At 35.7% G+C, this 18,153-nt stretch overlaps 1 protein-coding gene across 18 annotated transcripts in view; it reads right to left on the minus strand.

Annotated features, from left to right (window-relative positions):
- PAM (peptidylglycine alpha-amidating monooxygenase) overlaps positions 1-18,153 on the minus strand; it is a 280,689-nt gene that overhangs the window by 25,140 nt on the left and 237,396 nt on the right. For 13 of the 18 annotated variants that reach the window (XM_060009091.1, XM_060009096.1, XM_060009095.1 and 10 more), the window contains 2 exons: positions 16,774-17,094; positions 8,687-8,816 (listed from right to left, as the gene is read on the minus strand). In XM_060009091.1, coding sequence (XP_059865074.1) covers positions 8,687-8,816; positions 16,774-17,094 — 451 coding nt within the window. The remainder of the gene's footprint in view (positions 1-8,686; positions 8,817-16,773; positions 17,095-18,153) is intronic. The other 5 variants (XM_060009102.1, XM_060009100.1, XM_060009099.1 and 2 more) reach the window with 1 other exon arrangement.

Raw genomic sequence — 18,153 nt, forward strand, 5'->3', positions numbered from 1 at the left:
TTTAACAACTTGTCTATGATACTGGATAACTTAAGTTCAGTATGTCTAGGACTCATAGTATGTTACAGTTTTATATTCATATGTAATAGGATAAAGTCTCTTCATTTATCATTTCTTTTAAGACCTAAGTCATATTTCTCATTATTCAGAAACATTTCATGATTTGTAGTGGCATAATGGTAATTTAAATAATGTGAAAATTATGTTTTCTCTGACTTTAAGGAGTTAAAATTTGTTTTCCCTTTTTTTTTTTAAAGAAAATTTGAGATAACTGTAGATTTACATGCAGTTGCAAGAAAAAATAATACAGAGAGATTCTGTGTACACTTTACCTAGTTTCCTCCATGGTAGCATTTTGCACAACTACAGTACAATATCATAACCAGGATACTGATATTGATAAAATCCACTGATTATACTTAGATTTCCCTTTCCATTTTGTATTTCCTAAAATTTTCATTTATTCTTGCAGTTTATTTACTTGGGCATGGAATATACTAGTACATTACTTCTCCACCCCACCCCCACCTAGGAGTTAGTAATATGGAAAGTTACCGAGTCCTCATAATTCTTACTAAGTGCTATCCACTTGACATGCAGACAGTGTTCTGACCCACCACTGACAGCTAATAACAGTGGCAGTCCAATTGCCTATTGCATATCTTGATAAAACTGGAGCCTATCAGACCTCAGCATACCTAATTCCATATCTCTTATCTGCAAAATGACAAAGCATAGAGGAAGCCTGACATATTTACTTGTTCATGATTTCCTCAAGCAATAGGTTGCAGCAACAGCAATTCTTTGGTCTGTCTTGTCATTCACTTAAATATTCACCATCAGTCTTAAATCTCTGGTCCTACTATTTTAGGAAATAACATTCCTACAACTTATGATGGAGAGAAAGTACATCTCCCCACCCCCACGTTCAAGAGCATATGTTGACCTCCTCTAATTTAAATCATGTTTTTTATAGCTTCAGCTTATTTCTCCAGACACTTAAATATTTAAAAATGCAAACTCTAGTTTAAATTACTCTCTGGCAGCCATGTAAGCTCAAAGTCAAGAACCTGCGATATTGAGCTTGGCTTCCAAGAAAACAAGCTATGTCAAGGAAGAAACATAAATAAACCCCGACTCACAGTCCCAATGCTAGTCAGATCGAATGAAATGTAGCTGATGCGTAGGTAAGTGAAAACATCCTTTATCAATGGTACTGTTCTGCACTGCTCATGAATACAGAAAAAAATGTATCAAGTAGTTGATATTTTGCTGTCACAAACCTAAATTGTGTGTGGGCATCTATACTCACAATCTAGAAATGTCAGATTTCTAATGGTGGGAAAAATAGCAAAATTAACTAATTTGAGGATCATACTCTTTTATTTTATTAACCATTTTTTGGTGATGTTATAATAAATTGTGAAATAGCAAATGAAAGCCAAAAGAAAAATAAGTAACAAAGTAAATAAGCTACAGAGTAAATAAATCAGATTTTGATAATAAAAATTTGGATACACAGAAAATATCAGATCTCTCAACTTATCAAGATTTTTTTCTTAGTATCTCATTACAATGTAACAACTAATAATATGGTTTGTTTTTTAGTGTTTTTTTTATTATCACAAATTACTCCCATGTCATTAGCATGTACAGAGGGCATTTTATGTGACGCTTTAGACTAACCACTTTTCCTATGGTATTTGGCTCTATGATTATTAGTCATAGTATTACTACACTTCCCCATATCCATTAAGCATCTCAGTGATTAGGCAAGTTCTTGAATTTACTGATATTAGCATCATTTGAACATACTAATTTACTTCAGTAACATAAATAACAAATAATAACATTCTAGAATTCTTAGAAAGATCATAGCTTTAAGGAATTAACCACAATAGGCCCAACCATTTCACTGAAAATCTTTTGTGATACCATTTACCAGATGTCTATATGTTTAAACTGGCAGCATCAAGGGACATTCAGTCCCTCAGTGGATTGGTTGATGAGCCCTAATCCTTTCACTTGGGATCACTGGAGCCTCATGCAACTAACAGCTGGCCCCTGGCAGTTACACAGGGCAAGTAATAAAAGGAATTGATGTTTTTCTGAAATGGGAAAATCACACACACACACACACACACACACTCACATTAAATCTGCCAAATAAAGTAATTTATAAACTCTTTTCTAATTCAAAGAAAAGTAACGCTCTAATAGTTCACAAACAGATGTCAGATTACAGAGCTGGATACACTGTTGCTATAGCAAACTGCTTATTTAGTGTTCTAAAGCAGCTACCCTGCATTATATGCTGCAGAGAGGTCTTTATTTCAACCACATTTAACTTTTTACAGGATATAATAATACCCTGCACATTTCACATAGTGCCTGGAGCACTGCTGATTTCTGTTTGCTTCTCTGAAAAAGCACTCAGCGGAAAAGACTGAACTGTGGGCTGGAATCCATCAGTTCTTTATTTTAGAAATTTGAATCCCCCATTAATGATTTTGCACATTAGCAGCTAATCAAACAGTTTAGATAAGGATGAAAAGAAATGCTTTGCAATATTCTCACACAAAGGAACTAGAATAGGGAGAAAATAAACTTCTGTGCCATCAGTCAAAATTAAGGAAATGCAAAATAAATAATAGCAACTGAAGAGAGAAGTAAAATATAATGTTGTAATTATATAAATTAAGAGGCTGGAGAAAGGACCATAGGTTTTCAAGTGAGAAAATAAGTGGAAATGTACCCTCAACATTAGGAAAGCAAAGACATACCATAATAAGACCAAAGACTTTAAATGGAATATAATTTAATACTATGTTAAAAACACTTACTTCTGAATATATACACATTGAAAAATTCCTATGAGGAAGAAAAAAGGTAGGAAAAGAAACCAGTGTGACTATTTAGTGTCCTGATGGACCTACCACTAGAGACATCTCAAATAGGGATGAAAAGAACAAAGAACTAGGTATCACAGCACTGGGCTCTGTTCCATCAATAAGGCCACAGGGAATGAGTCACTTAACAAAGTGCTTTTTATTACTCAACAGAGTGAGGCACTTTTTAAAGTCTTCATTTTTTTGGACTAGGGAACAGAGTCAGGGAGTTCACATGTCTTGATACAGGTCTCAAAGGTAGGAGGTGGTAACCAAGATTCAAACCCAGGTCTCCTGTCTTCAAAAACATGTGGTTTTCTCTTACTAGGATTGACCTCACTGGACTGGAGAATCTCCCCTCCAGTTATCAAATTTAATTTGTAGATGTAGAAGAGATAGGAAGAATAGTCACATAGCCAAGAAGAATCAGAGAAAGTGGCATAAAACTGGAAGAAAATGGCTTGAGTAAAACTGGAAATGGCAATATGAGAGAAAAGGGTAGACTATGGAAACATTCTTTTTGTAGAACTCCTTACAATTTTCTCTCAGATGTGAAGATACTAAGGTACCACTCAGTCATTTTGAGTTCAATTTTCCAGGCCCAATTAATCTTAAGGTATGAAAGAATTTGCAGATACAGAAGCAGGACCTCAAGCAGATATATCTTAACAGAGACTCCAGAAAACTAGGGAGGCAAATCTTGAACTGATTTTTATGAAAGTTAGAGAGCAGATAGATTTCTGAAACAATAGAACCTCACAAGGGTCCATAAAACATTGATGAAGAGGTGGTCTGTGAACAAATTTTTGGAGGGCAAATGGGAGAAGATTCCCAGAAGACCACATCTCTAAGGACAAAACTTGCTAAACCAATCATTCAACTATTCAATTTTATAAACAACATGTATAAAGATGTGAAAGGCAAGCTCATCAAACAGACCTAATACCAGGCTGGAAAGGACAGCTCATTCTCTGGTTAATTAAGAATAAAATAATATCTGTAAATTGAAGCAATGCTAAACCTAATGAGTGAAATGTAATTGGAATAAAATCCTGAATTCAGTGTTTTTAAAGCACTGCATAAGTATAAATTTCCAGTAAAAACTTCAGCACAATTTCATGAAATACATTTGGAGATTCTAGTAGATTACAAATTCAACACAGAGTAACAAGGCAACACAAGATATGACTGCTGAAGAAAAGTGAATAGAACCCTTTTACACTAATAGATATCTAGAATACACATCAAGGAAAGTAATTGCATTGCTGATCAGCTAACACATGAGGTATTGTGGCCACTTCTCAACCAAACACTTTAAAGGACTGAGAAACCAGAGCACCTTCAGATGAAAGTATCATGTCAGTATGAAGACTGGCTGAGGGCCTGGGGGATATTTAGTCTGGAGAAGATAAGACTTTCTTTAAATATGCAAATAATTGACATGAATAAATGGGAGTAAATTCATTTTGCATTTGGCTGTCATGAAGGTGAAGTTACAGGACACAGATGTGAGTTTAACATAATGAAGAACTTTATGACATCTAGATGAGTCCCATAACTGGAAAGTATGTCTCATATCTAGGTCATTTGTTGGCACTGAGAGTTCAAGCTCCAGATGACTATGGAAGATTTTGTTTACAGATGTCCCAGCAGGAAGCTGGAGATGAGCTCTCTGGTGGACATTTGCTATTCTGGGTGCCCAGGGTCTACTGCCCCATTTTGTGCTAATGAAACCTCAGTTTTTCTTTAGTTGACCCAACATTCTGAGCCTCACTCTCAGTCCACTTGCTTTTGATAATGTCAACTCTACTCTCAATTCCAAGGATAGAACAAAAAGTTAGGCTAAGCGAAACAGCAGATTTCAGGGCTTCCCTGGTGGCGCAGTGGTTGAGAGTCCGCCTGCCGATGCAGGGGACACGGGTTCGTGCCCTGGTCCGGGAAGATCCCACATGCCGCAGAATGGCTGGGCCTGTGAGCCATGGCCTCTGAGCCTGCGCGTCCGGAGCCTGTGCTCCGCAGCGGGAGAGGCCATAACAGTGAGAGGCCCGCGTACCACAAAAAAAAAAAAAGAGTGGATTTCATTCCTCTGCCCACAGTGACTGGTTTAGGATGCAAGAAATATGACCTAAAGTCAGGTAGAACACTGACAGTGTTTTAGAACACTGAAAGTCTCCATTTAAGGATCTCCTGTTGACCTACATCAGGGAAATAGACTACCTCTTCTATAATTCTGAAGCTGCAAGTGGGGAGAAAGATCAATCAGGGTCTAAGAATGGAGCCAACCAGGAGAAAATTGTGTTAAATAGGTGCTGGTGGTGTCGTTTGAGCTACCATACCCTTAAAGTTTTTATTTATACAAACTAATAAATTCCTTTTCCTAAGCTAGTTTGTGTTGGGTTTTCTCCCTTATTGGTTACGGAAAGAATTCCAAGTGATAAAACTTCCAAAATCCCTTCCAACTGCATGTGAAGAAATGACAAGTGGTATAATGGAAACACCTTTTAGCACCTAAAAATTAGGGATAAAACCCATGATTTACTTAAGAGGGTATGTGATGTGAGGCCGGCACAGTAGAACCTCAGCTATAGCTGAGATAAATAAAAGAAAGGCCAAGAAGCAAGCCTCTGACAATGGTGGTGATTTTGACAGAGACCGAGGAACAGCTGTTACTGAGGCAGGAGCTACCCAGCTCCTGCTGGGAGGCATTTAAAGAGCTCTAGCTGCCATGCTGCCCGAGCACCAGGGCAGACAAGAGGCTCTTTAAAGTTTCATTACACCCTGCTGGTAATAGGCATTTCCTATTTTAACTAGAAGAAGCCATACTGACAGGGAAGAAAATGGAAATCAAATTGAGAAAGGGAGTTGACAGTCATCTTTCAGAAGGGTAAGTGTTTTATCATCATCATTATTATTATTACTACTATTATTATTATTATTTTGTTGCTATGCTTATTTAGCCTGATTAAGTAGAAAAGTAAGAGTTGATCAAGGCTATCAGGTAGAAATGAAGAGTAATACTACTTATAAAGACAGTTTTTGTGATATCAAAAGACCTTTGAGTACTGAGTATTAATTAGGGATTATTATTAACTCCAAGTACTGTCTGATACTTAAAGAATGATCAACTACAAAAAATTAGGGGATATAGACTACTAAGATTTGATTTAGAACAAGCTCTAGCCTTATGGAACTTATAATTTTGTGAACATGAGAAGTATCAGGATGGGAAAGATTCTGAGGAAAATTAATACAGGATTTCTCATCTTTCTATCCAAACAGTGGTAGCAACAAGAATGCAATTTCCACCCCATTTTTAATTTCCATTGTCTCTCACTAACACATAATAAATTATTCTGGAAAGTGCTGTCTTTTTCTTTGTATAATCCTTGGATAGTCAATGAGGAAAAAGAAAAATTATGTACGTGTCTATTCTATATAATGCAACTTATACATGTAGGAAGGATGGTCATGTATGACCATTCAACGAGCAGGGCCCACACATCCGAATCTATTTTCCTACAAAATAACTAACAGAGTAATCCACTTCTTATTCCCTTTATGAATATTAAAGCAGACAATGTTAAAAGCAGAGATCCGAGTGCCAGAAGAGAACTTCCTCACAACCATGGATTGCAAAGGCTGCTAGAGGCCAACAGGAAATACAAGAGAGGCAGAAGGAAAGAGAGATAACAAATATTCTTACACCTGAAAGATAAAAAAGAAGAAGAAAGAAGAAACAGATTTAATGAGTTAAATCAGCATGACTGCCCTGAAAAAGTCTTGCATTTTTGGCCCTTTGTCAGTGCCATTTATCAGGGTAAACACACTGGGGCTTTGGTAATGGAACTGGAATCTATTTACACATGATACTGGTTATCTAGATGAAAGCAAGAGGCCAGGAAAAAGCAGGTCTTCAGCTAGGACGGCCATATATGTCCCAGAAAATGTTCTTATGTGGCTCTTGTTTCACAGTCTTGTGTCATCTACCCCAAGCTGGCCTTTACAGATCCCTTTTTATTTTTTTCTATTAAACGATTCCAGCCTCTGCTGTTTACTTGGAATGAATATCACATTAAAATGGAAAATTGGACTTTGTCCGATTTAGCTTTAGCCAGCTGAAACAGTATCAATGGGAGAAAATGATGCTGTAATTTTCTCGTCTGGTAAAATGTGGCTAGAAATCCATGCGGAAAATGTAGCAATATTCATTAAAATGAAGAATATGTTACAATGAATAGTAATAGTTTGCTTTTGAAAGCGCTTGTGAAAATATCATTAGATGTTCAATAATGACTAAGATGATGTAACAGAGATGTATAAATAGGGATGCTGAGTTCGATGGCTTTGAACTCTGAATTGATCTCTTCCTCAGATTCCATTTTTGAGTGTGACAACTGGAAAGGACAATTAAACAGTAACAAAGCTATCAATCTATTTTGAAATGCTAATTGAATTCCATCTTCAACTACACAAAGAAAACTACATACATGCGTATGTGACAGAGCAGGCTTAGCCTAAGTTAAATCAGTATCTCTGAAAATGGAGGAAGAAAACAATTGAACTGTGTATGTGGATCCTCAATTTTCCAAATGAAACCCTACAGTTGTACACTTGAAAGGAGAGATTCATTACACTTAATTCATAAGATATTAAAAAATTTACCTTCATATGTAGATTTGTGGTAAAACACATGAATAAATGGATACTCATTACTCAGGAGAATTAAGATAACCTGCTAAATTTTGGAATAAGCTTTTAAAAATACAATCATGTAAATGTGCTCGTAATCCTCTAAAAGGCAGTAAGTTTAACAAACGGTAAGTAGGCTGACTCTGGAGTCAGATGGAAAGGAACTGAAGCCTGACTCTGCCAGGCTAACTGTGAGGTCTGGGGCAGAACACTTACTTCCTCTTGGTTTCTTCACCTGTAAAACGTGAATGATGATGATAATAACAGTGCCTAAATGTTGTGAGGTAATTTATGTAAACAGAACAGTCACAGGAGCACAGTAAACACTCAATGAATGTTAGACTTCTTTACCAAAACTCCCTATAAGATGATAGTGGAAGATAGAATAAAAGGTTGGAAAGAGAAACCCAGAGGGAAAAGCGGGATATTAGTCTTAGTGTTATTCTCAAGTCTTGTTACTCTTTAAGTTTTCGGTGCTCATGAAAAATGCAAATTTGAGTAATAAAATTAATCTGTATGGAAATGTGAAGGCCAAGGTACTGACTATTTCTATAATATGGTGGCCAAGCTGCTCTAACTACAGTCTCCAGAAGGCATTGTTATCATGCCAGGGAGCAGTCTGATGGAAAGGGAGAGTCCCATGGCCTTACTATGGTTCTGTACCCAGTACATGAAAATAATGAAGTGCTTTATTGTAGTCAACTAGTAACTTTCTTCGTTGATCATTGATCATGATGCACTTTTTCTGAAGTCTTGAAATGCCTCAGCCATGTACTGCCTTAACTGCCTTTAATGTTACTTTCCTTAGGAATGTGAAGGTAGCTTCAAGGGGGAGAGAGCAAAATGCTAAGTAGGCAGAATCACAGACTGTTATCGCCTTCTTTCCATAAACTAGTTTGTGAAACTACCTTAATTGTTTTCAAATGCACAAGACTTTCTCTTTTCTATGTGTCACAGTCATATACTAAAAGAACAAATATGTTTTGCTCACAAAAATCAAGTTCAAAGAAAACCTTGATAGTTCTCTCACCATTATTCTCAGTTTAATGAAAAGCAATGCATGCTATTTTTATCTTCATTTACTCCTTCAAGGAAAAATTATTACTTACTTTCCATCCCAGACATGGTTACCTCTGTGGAAAATCACCAGATTATTCGTAGGGTCCAGAGCTATCCCAGAAACCTGGCCTGGTAACAAGTATACTCCAGGCCAATCCAGTGCCTCTTCTACATGGAAATCTAAAAGATAAATCCATACATTTAGTGTAAAAAAGAAAGCTAGTATAACCTCATGAAGATTCACAATGATTATAAGAAGTTCATGCAGTAATGTCACTAGATGCAAAGAAAAAAAATCAAGCCATGCTCTACATAAAATATACCACATGCACATGCCAAGGAGCCTCCTGAGCTATGAATAAAGTAAGTGACTGTGAACTTGTTTGGGGATATGCTCTTTTCCTGTTGATAAGATGCTCGTAAAACCAGTTTATCCTTAAGCCATTAAGGGGCAAATTTGAGACAGTCTTCTTAACAAGATTCTTACTTTAAATTAGTATCTTTGAAAAATATGGCAACATGGATGACATGATTTTAATACAAAGCTTTTAAATGTTGTAAATAAATAGTATTCTTAGGCAATAAGCCCGTTTCTGTGTGTTTGTGTCTGTCTTTCTCATCTAACTTCTGTGTAAATTGTGGATGTTCAGAATACATTAGACCTTATAATAAACCATCATTGATAATACCTTGTACAAGGAACTATGTAAAATACCAATCTCATTTCACCTAACTTTAGTGTTCCTATAACAATGGGAATGGAGAGATATTCTTTCACTGCTTATATTTCACTGTTTCCTAACACAAGAAAGGAAAACATAACAGGAACTCTATGACTGAGTGATTTACAATCACTCTCACTTCTGATCAGAATACACTTATACTTAGAGAATACCTAGGTTCAATTGTTAACCCCTTTTATAAAAATGCTCATGAATAAAGAGGTACCATGTACAGAGTAGCTATATCAACTGAGGATATAAAGTTATGAAGATGCTGTGAAATCCTTTGTATCAGTGTCAATATTTCTTTCCCTCTGAAACGCTTCAACAGAGATGCTGAGAAGTAAAAAAGCAGCAGTTTGAGTCTCCTTTCTCCTTCAAATACTCTGGAGGATGTGGCAACATGCAGTGAAATCCTCAAAGATAAACATTAAAGACTGGAGGAAGAAAGGGAAACACAGGGCTTGTACAGTCAGCTTCTGAAAGCCTGAGAGGATGCTGGTGTGAGAGTAAACACTTTAAGATAATTCTCTCAACTATACAACAGGAAACAGTAACTTTTCACTCAAAATATTCTTACCTTTGCTCATTTAATTTTTAAAACAAAAATTAATAACACAGCACAATCTATAGGATGCCTGGAACAGTTGTGTCTACAACCTTTGCTGAGGCATATTCAACAAATATTCCCTAAGTGTATTGTCTATGTAAGGTGTTATGTTAGATTCTGGGGACACAAAGAAATAAAGCATGGTTTTGGTTCTAGAGGGACTCATAGGATAAAATGAAAAAAAAAAAAAAACCCCAAAAATAACCAAAAAACAAACAAAAAACAGAAAGCAAATATTTATGACACAGTACAGTGCAGGAACACAGGAAAGGGCCCATAATCCTTCCTGAGGCTTGGCTGGGAGAGGGTAGGTGTTCTCACTTAAAGTTTATTGAATATAGAAGTAGGCAGAGAATATTTCAGTCAGAAAGATGGAAAGTGAGGATGATTATAATTGCAGAATGTGTTTCAAGATCTTTACGTAATTTGTATGTCTTTAAGGATATCTGTGTATGTCAGGAGCGGGTATGAGAGTGACAGGCAGGATTAACAGACCCCAAGATCTAGTTTAGAAGGAAAATATACATTTGTACAGCACACGAAGGTATGGATTTAACAATGAATTAATGAATGTAGTTTTGAGCTGTGGTGTCTTGATCTATACTGTGATTAATTTTGAGGTATGCTGCAAGTACTTTATTAATAGCAGTAAAGCACAAAGCTTGGGAATAATTTACTTCTGAAATATATTAGAGCACGCAAGAATGTCATTCTCACTCATGTGTGTTTTGCTATGTCTTCCTGAGTTGGGGAGAAGGGGGCAGAGTAATAACTGGCGTGCCTAAATTTGCACAGCAGTGGATGTAAATGGGGCTGCTAGGATGAATAGCATTCATCATCTATCACGCTTATTATCTATCATAATAGGAGAAAAGGATGCAAATTGTGACTATAGGCGACTGGGAACCACTGAAGGTTTTCAATCATGGGGTGACATGAAAAAAACTGTGTTTCTGAAAGTGAACTCAGGAAGCAGGGTATAAGTATTATAATTAGAGACGTATGGATGGATTCCCCAAAGAAAATGTTTCAAATTATTTTTAAGTTGCTTGAATCTCAGGTTGTACTTCATTCATTCTCATCTCAGTTACAGCTTGTCTTTTCGGTGGTCATTCGGTACTCATTCAGCAGCTCCTGAAGATTCTGGATGGGCTCCAAGGGAGACTTGAACCTCATAACAATACAGATATTTAGTCGCTTTCATCAGCTTCTCAGGGCCCAGCACCACTACAACTAGATGGAATTTTGTGAGGGCAAGGATCATGTCTTATTCACTGTTTTGTCACTAAGTCTTGCACGGGGCCTGGCCCATTGTAATGGCCAAAAAAATGCACTAAATTGAACTCTATGCTCCAGTCTCTACTTGCTTATGTTGTCAACTAGCATTTAAACACCCTTATAATCTTTTAGTTCACTTGTACTACCTCTTTTTACCCCTAGTATTGTGCTGAAGCTACCGTGAAGAGACTAAAAAAAAAGCTAATTGGCTAATTATTTTCATTAAAGACAATAAACAAATGTCAGGTTTCCTGGAACTTTTCTATTCAGTGGTCCACCAACAGGTACTGGAAGCGAGGTGCTCATGAAGATTCAGAAATATTAATTCTGATAGAAATATGCAATGCAGAGATATTAATTCTGATAGAAATATGCAATGTCCCAAATATCAGTAAATACACTATTCTGGCTTCAAATGGGGATTTCATCAAATATTGGAAATACTGTATAAAGAACCTTAATCTGGCTGTGAATAACCCTAATTATCACTGATCTTAGATTGGTAAGCACTCAAAAAGCACTGCCTAATGGGTTGTTTACCTATATAAGAATCCCTTTTGGTTGGGAATTTTCAAGAAGAAAAAGCAGTGTAAATATCTAGAACATATTTATATACTTTTGGTAAATTTTCAAAACAGCAAAGGTGATATGTGAGGAAATATATAAGAGGGTTAACACTGTAAGAAACTTTGCTCTTTTTGTCAATGCAAAGAACTATTTTGTGCACAGCAAGAACGTTCAGAGAAATTATATTAAATTATTTTGAATTTCATTTAAAAATATCATTGTACATTTATTAAGATTACCCAGCCAAGACCTCAAAACTTTCAGGACCTCAAAACCTAGGTCTCTGTGTTAATTACAAATTCTAAAATAGTTAAAGGAAAACTGAGTTCACATCCTCTTTTGTGAACACTACCTCAGTTAATTGATGTTTTTGCTTCCAGTGTCATCTTTTTCATTATTAGGCAGTTAAAGGCTGTTCTCTTTAAGATTAAATGATCAAGAACAAAGCAGTCATTGAGGACAAGTGCTGTATGGATATGGAATAAATACTGATGTTTTCCCAATCCCTGCCCAACTTTATAAGAGAATCACAGAATGCTAGAACAGGACTGGCTCATCCCAGGTCATTTTCTCTATTCATAAAAAAGGAAATACAGGCTTGGGCAAGACTTCAGTCATCAATAGCAAGGGTGATTATTTCCTAATCCTCAATTACAAATATTTCAAATCCTTATTAAAAATTGTATGACAAAATATATTTGGGTTCTAACTTAAACTTAACATTTTCAATCATGGAAAAGTTAAAAATTTGAGTTCAGATTCCTCTTAGTTTTTATCTAAGAAGTAATTCAGTGTATGACTAATGTTGTAGACTTACAGTTTTAATTTGAAAATTAAATACAAATTTCTTACATGTGACCTTGGGCAAGCCAACTCCAAGTGTCAGCTGCTCTAAATTCACATGTCAAACGACAGGATTATTTCAGAAGAATCTTTGTATTCATTATAAATAAAGGTAATTGTGCAGCCTCATATTCCACCATATATTTAGAAAAAAAGTTACTACTCTCAAAAAAAAATTAAATATTACTATTAAAATTGTATCAATAAATCACTAAGAGGATTAATGAATTACACCTTTCCAGAAAAGATTAATGTTAGTAATCAATGCTGCTTTCATATGAAATTATTAATAAGCATTTAAAAGGGCATTTTCATTTATCTGTGTACATAAGGACTAACAGACAAAGTTGAGAAAAAACATAATTTCAAACCTAGGACTATGACTTAACTTCACCATAACAAGGCTCTTCATATTTAATCTTAAGGAAAAGACCCTAGTGAAATCAGTAGAAGATTTCAACAACAAGAACAAAATAAAGTGGTTGCTCTTTCTACACTTGCAAATTCTCGTTTAGTGACGAAAAGATGCCTTATTTTGGTCAGGGATTGTTATTCATCAGAAGTGCCAACAATAACTATAATTAACTGAAACTATAGGAGAAATATTTATACTCAAGTGAGAAAGAAAACAGGAATAATTATAAGGTCTTATTTAGTGGGAGTGAAGTGAGGAAGAGAATTAAGACATAACTAGGGGATCAGAAGTATTAGCAGAGTTCCTTTTCTTTTAAAAATTTAACTGCAAACGAATCCTCACCTTAGTCAAATTGTTTGGATATTGATTGAGAAAGTATGACCAAAGGCAATCTACACCTAGAGTTATTACAGTTGTAGACAAGATGATGGGATGATTGGAAAAAACCAGCATATCTATCTTATCTATCTATCTATTATTTTATTTTATTGTGAGAGGCAGAGTAATAAAGTGATTAAAAACCAAGACTTGGAGCAAACCTGCCTGGCTTTGAATGTTGGTTTATTGAGCTGTGGCACTTTGGATCCATGGCATGACCTTTCTATGCCTCAGTTTCTTCCTCTATAAATGGGTTTATAAATAGGGTTGTTATGAGAATTAAATGAGTTAATGCATCTAAAACACTTAGCCTGGCTCACAGTAAGGGCTATGTGTGGGTTTGTTTTCACTATTCTCCTCTCCTCCAGAGATGAAAATTCAGCCTACTGAATGCTTTATTTTACCCTGGGAATTCTATAAGACTTGAACCTAGGGGTCAGCATATGACTGAAATATGTTAAAAGTAATGGACTCTGAGTCAAGAAAAAGTTGTCCATAGAAATTAAGTAAAATGTAAATGTATCATAACAATATTTAAAGATTCTGTGCATTCTCTTATCTGATGGGAAGCATCACACAAATGCAGATGTATTTTCTGATGTCCAAGGGTGTGTAACAAATGTTGAATCAGGCTTCCATATGCTAGCAAATAGCAGTCCAATCAGATCTGACAGCAAGAGAATAGCTGTCTGCAGTTTTAAATTTATTTTTCAATGAATCTAGTTTCCAGAAGGCAACTAGAATAAAGACTATGATTTCCTTTCTACTCTATTAATGCTGTCTCAATATAGATGTCAAACTAACGGTAGAAACCAAACTGTTAAGTGTAAAAAGGAGTGCATTTGCCTCTCAATTTACCAGGTTGCATATTTTCACACTGTACATCACATATTACAGGAAAACATCAAGGCAGATCAATGTAAGTGATCAGCGATTTGAAGAGCCACAAACTCCCATTACGGTAGAACACTGCCAAGTCATTTTCTCAATTTATCAACTCAGAGTGCCAATTTTTGCAGCTTTCCTACACATTGCAAGAAAATTCTCTCATGGATGCTACTTAAGCTAAAATAATTAATATTTAATAAGTAATTAAAATAATAAATAATAAAACACCAACTACTTTGGTGTTTAAATTTTTGAAATCTTAGTCCAACTTGACATTAATGGTAGCAATTATAATCATAATTATTGTTAACATATAGCACTTATTAAGTGCCTTTCTTTAATTAAAGTTAGATATTAGATAGTGTTATGGTAAACAGTGAAAGAAAATTGAAAAGACTTTTAGAAATAGCTTACCTAAATATGAGTTTTGTTATTTTGCATTTAATTTTTAAAAAATTTTGAATCAGAGCAGTGAAGTAACACTAAAATAAGTCATTTCAGAAAGGAAATATATGCACATCTTCTTCCTGTAACTAGAATTTGTGCTCTGTTTCTGTAACTCATTGTTTTATTTATTTCAGTGACATTCACCCACATACTTAAAATGAAAGGAAACTTTCTGAACCAGATCCTGGAGGAACATTTTTTTCCTGGTCACTGCCATTCTGACTACCTTGGAAGGTATAAGGAGATTTGGCCAGTAAGTGTATTTTGAGTATTTTAAGCATTTCTTTCTTAGAAAAACTAAGTAGGTTTTAGGAATACAATTCCTTAAGTCAAACTGTGATTTTTACATTGACATTTATGATGCCTATAAATGACCATGATATTATTTCACATCAAAGAGTAATAAAGGCAAGTCATAGATAACTAGAAACTAAATTTTTGGTGGTGAGCACACTGTAGGGTCTACAGAAATAAAAATATACTGTTGTACACATGAAACACATATAATGTGATAAACCAATGTTACTTCAATAAAAAATAAATACTTCAATAAAAAAAAAGACAAGTCATAGAATAAAGCAGGATGCAACTCTTAACACTTCATGCTTGAATAGAATTGTATTCTCACCAAAGAGGCCCCTTTCCCTTTTATATTTATATGTTGTTCGGGTTACAATTTACTGTCCTTAATATAGACGTTCAGACAGACACTCCAGTCTTTCTATGAAACGGATAGGGGCATGATAAACTGCAGATTTCTAGACATCATACTCAGAGATGTCAATTCAGTTGGTCTTCAGTAGGATTCAGGAGTCTAGATTTTTCATAATCACCCTAGGTGATTCTGATGCAAGAGGGTCCAGGGACCACCTCTTGAGAAACACAGTTTTATTAGGTAAATTTAGAAGGAGTTAGAGCAGGGCTGACCCTGTTTAAATATGAAGAGGTAAAAATCTGGGCTCCATTTAACATCTCATAGAGACTATTAGGCCAGTCCTAATGGTCAATGATTGAAACTCCTGTGTTAGCAAAAGGCACTGCATCCTAATTTTTTTCAATTATAAATAAAAATCAGTTGGGTGTTGGATAATTTATGGCTTCCTGCAAAGCTCTATTTGAAAACATCAAGCTGGCAGCCTGTGCCATTCCAGCCCACGCATGGACAGCTGCCATGCATGCATATCCGTTACTTTTTTGGGGATTATCTCCACATGCTGTATTATCTGGCTTTCCACATTAGCAAGTAACATGAAACACAATCAATATCACAGAAGCCACAACACAATTAAAGACAAAGATGAGGCATCCATAGCTTGCTGGTACAGAAACCTGAAGGGAATAAGGTATTGTCCTCTAATTACAGAAGCCAATCCTGGTTAGAAGTAAAGATAAATCTGATAGTTACTGACTTGCTGGAGGTCCCTTCAGATATAACTACTCAACTTTCCAATTAAGATAGTAATTGATAATGGAACTCAAGAAATCAAAGTCATAAAAATGGTTACATTTTACAAGTCAATTGGATGAGAACGCTGGAAGTGTAAGATTCCTCTGAGAGGAATTTAATTACCTTAAAGGAAGGTAGTGTATAACCATTTCATACACCGGGACTTTACATATCAGGTTTGAATTTTCAGTTTATTCCCATTGAACTAAATGGAGAATGTTGATTTTGTAAGAATCTGTTACCCTGAATTTCATATGCCACCCTCCCCAATATGATCCAAAGATTTTGGGTCTTAGTAATTCTGGCTCATCAACTGAACAGAGATTGAATTTACGTATTGATAGTACTGGACCAAAACAAAAAGAAAAACTCCTCAAACAAAGGTGACATCTGACAACCCAAATCTGAGTCATGTTTTTTCTAATGATAAATCCTTTTCATTGATGAGCTTTCTCACCCATTAATTTTTATTCCCTTCAGATTTTGCTTATGTGGATTGTAGCGTTTCACATTTTATTCTTTAAAAGAAGCCCTAAACGCACCTCCTGTGTGTTCTGGTTCCCAGGTGCCTTCACCGGGTAGCGGCTGCTGTAATGACAAAACTCTGCTCTCTGCTGGCCTCAAAGTAGATGCTAGTCTGTGGAATTTGTGAATTCTATCTCTGACAAGAAGAGCATTGTCCCTCTCATGTTCTGCACTCTCCCTGGCATCAGACTGACCAAGATCCTTCTTTTGGACTACGTTTGCAATCTCAGCTACCAGGTCTGACTCTGATTCTGCCTTTTCTGTAGGATTATATTTATGCACATGAACAACATCTTCCCTTTCTCCTAGCAGCTTGGAAAGTAGTGAATAGAAATCACCTGTGAAAAAAAGAGAAGAGATAAGGGGTGGAGAGTTGATAAGATTGCAAAATTTACAAAATTTTGTGCCTTAAATAATATCATCTGATTCCTCATAATAAGTGAGAGGGAAAGTTGCTCTCAGATGTTCAAGCATGGGGAGAAAAAGATGATTTTCCAGAACAATGAGAAAATAATATGCTTCACATTTCATCTTACAAACCACCCATTTCCTTCTGTTATCTCAGGAGCCAACGACACTAAATAATCTCTATTAGCATAATAGTAGAAACAAAATAATGTGTATGTGACTGCAGGGCATGTTTTAATAAATGGTTTTCACAAGGTTAGTTTGGATTGATTTGGAAGTCAGAGTTCATCAGCTTTCTAAAACATTATCAACACTACAACAGAAAACAGCTATCTTCACAGGCAAACCCTTTGAAGTTGTCTTCTAAAAGCCTATTAAAGTGTAATCCACAAAAAATTAAATGTTGGGCTTCCCTGGTGGCGCAGTGGTTGAGAGTCCGCCTGCCGATGCAGGGGATGCAGGTTTGTGCCCCGGTCCGGGAAGATCCCACATGCCGCAGAGCGGCTGGGCCCGTGAGCTGTGGCCGCTGAGCCTGCGCGTCCAGAGCCTGTGCTCCGCAACGGGAGAGGCCACAACAGTGAAAGGCCCGCGTACAGAAAAAAAAAAAAAAAAAAAAAATTAAATGTATATTTTTGAGCAGGTGCTATAAAACACAAAAAAATCTAACATCCACTTGGCAACTGGAAAACCAGTTTTATTATTTTGTTAACTGTGTTAATGTAAGTAGCTCCAGTTGTTTATTTTAAATAAGAAACGAATAAATTTCAGAAAAATAATTTTGTGAGAAAAGAATATTTTTAAAACAGTTTCAAGCAAAAGAGATTTTAACAAACTAGTATCATTGGAATGATACATCACTGAAATGTATTTCATGTCTTCCTGTACTAAGAAGTAAACTTGGATATGATAATATAATTCCATGAAAACAAACTATTTATAAAATATTACAACAGATACAAAATATGACTATGGAAGGCTCATGAAGCATT

This window comes from Delphinus delphis, chromosome 3 (assembly GCF_949987515.2).
Source record: "Delphinus delphis chromosome 3, mDelDel1.2, whole genome shotgun sequence".
Classification (NCBI taxonomy): domain Eukaryota; kingdom Metazoa; phylum Chordata; class Mammalia; order Artiodactyla; family Delphinidae; genus Delphinus; species Delphinus delphis.